Source organism: Sinocyclocheilus grahami, unplaced genomic scaffold (genome assembly GCF_001515645.1).
Source record: "Sinocyclocheilus grahami isolate Dianchi unplaced genomic scaffold, SAMN03320097.WGS_v1.1 scaffold24821.1, whole genome shotgun sequence".
In the NCBI taxonomy this organism is placed as follows: domain Eukaryota; kingdom Metazoa; phylum Chordata; class Actinopteri; order Cypriniformes; family Cyprinidae; genus Sinocyclocheilus; species Sinocyclocheilus grahami.
This window is the reverse complement of record NW_015519614.1, coordinates 1-1,577: the sequence shown is the minus strand read 5'-3', so window position 1 is coordinate 1,577 and position 1,577 is coordinate 1. Positions and strand designations below refer to the sequence as shown.

The 1,577-nt window shown below is 42.2% G+C and overlaps 1 protein-coding gene across 1 annotated transcript in view; it reads right to left on the bottom strand.

Moving 5' to 3' along the window:
* The window catches only part of LOC107580114 (traf2 and NCK-interacting protein kinase-like), a 2,208-nt gene extending 1,159 nt beyond the window's left edge, over positions 1-1,049 (bottom strand). The window contains exons 1-3 of the mRNA XM_016265859.1: positions 871-1,049; positions 504-609; positions 237-388 (exon numbers count right to left, since the gene is read on the bottom strand). Of these exons, the coding sequence (XP_016121345.1) occupies positions 237-388; positions 504-609; positions 871-872 (260 nt within the window). The 5' untranslated portion in view covers positions 873-1,049. The remainder of the gene's footprint in view (positions 1-236; positions 389-503; positions 610-870) is intronic.
* Positions 1,050-1,577: the final 528 nt, after the last annotated feature.

Below are 1,577 nucleotides of genomic sequence, written 5' to 3'. Positions count from 1 at the left end.
TTTAGACTCTCACTTGTGAGTCAGTAAATAATGTCTGTGACAGAGTTATGAAAATATTAAGAGTCATTAGGATAGCAAAGTGCTTTCCTCACATTTTCAGACTCTTTAGTCTCATTTTAATTCTAGTTATAGTGAAGAGAGGAGAGCAAATTAAAGGGAGAGGAGGGTAGGACAAGATTGGGATATTTCAAATTGCTTTGCCTGGCTAAATATCAGATATGTATCCCTCTTAAAGGTTATCTACCTCATCCATAGAGTCCAGGTCCTGGGAATTGATGCCTGTTGGAGTTCCTGATGGGGAGTGGCTTTGCTGCACCAGGTCTGGTAGGTTTCCGTGGCCTGCGAAACCATTGCTCTCGCCGTGGCCCAAGCGTTGCCTCTCATTGGCCTATAGAGAACATCAAACGTAAGTCAAAAATGTGTGAAACATTTGAGAAGTCAGAGATAATAAGTCTTTTTTGGAGCTAAATAAATATCTAATGTGGCTGGCATTGGCGTCTCACCGCTCTCATTCTTAGGGTGCCATCCTTAGACTCATCGTTGTAGGAGTCACCGAAGGACTCATCTCGGCTGCTTGTGAAAGACTCATTATTTCCCTGAACAGAGGGCCTGAGGGAGACAAATACAGGAAGCTTAGGCTTAAATTCTACACAATCACATTAAAACAGAATCTTATTTCGGTGTTCATTTTATTAGTAGGATAAAGGGTGGAGAAGGGGATTAAAACAGTTGCAAGCCAGACTTGAACATGAACTGCCCCCATAAGCACCCTGACTCAACCTGTAAGAGTATGTGCCCTGATTGCTAAGGCACAGCTCTGACATAAAAGTTATTTTGAGGAACAAGAGAGAACTAAAGGTTTCCGCTTACATGATCCTGGGGATGTCACTGACTGACACCGTGCCATCATGCCCCACAGTACCATCCTCATCCTCGCTGCTCTCAGAGTCCTCACTGGAGGAGGAGTAGTCGGTCAGTTTAAGGGGCGGCCGGTTGATCTCATCTATTCGCAACTCCCTCAGTTCTTTAGCCAGGGCAGTCAGATCCTGAAAGAGAGAGAGAGAGAGATAATCATATAACTAGTAACACTGCTATCTTCAGTAGCTCAGTTGCTGCTAGTGACAATAGTTCAATGTTACATTACTGTTATTTTTCCTCAAACCATCAGGATTCGCTAAAATGAATTGGATTATAAGACTGTAACACTAGTCAGCACCAATAGCCTCATGGCACTTCGGGGGTCCCGAGTTCAAGTCCCGGCTAGCGGACCTTTCCTGATCCGATCTGAATCAGTCCATTTGATGGTACAAGAAAATGAACAAGTTCCAAAACGTTTCACTGATTCATCGGAGTAAGTTCACATAATTCCTATAGCTTTACTGAGGTTCAAAGGATTTATAACTGTGCTATAAAGCTCCAAATTTAAAGTATCTGCCCCAACACTGGTGATTAAAGTCATTAAAATGTAAAGTAAACACAGCAGGTGCTCAAGCTTTATTAGAGGTTTGCTCAAGTAGAAGAAGATTCAGTTGTAAAATTCTCACATATTCAGATATTTTCTCCTACACAGAAAAAAA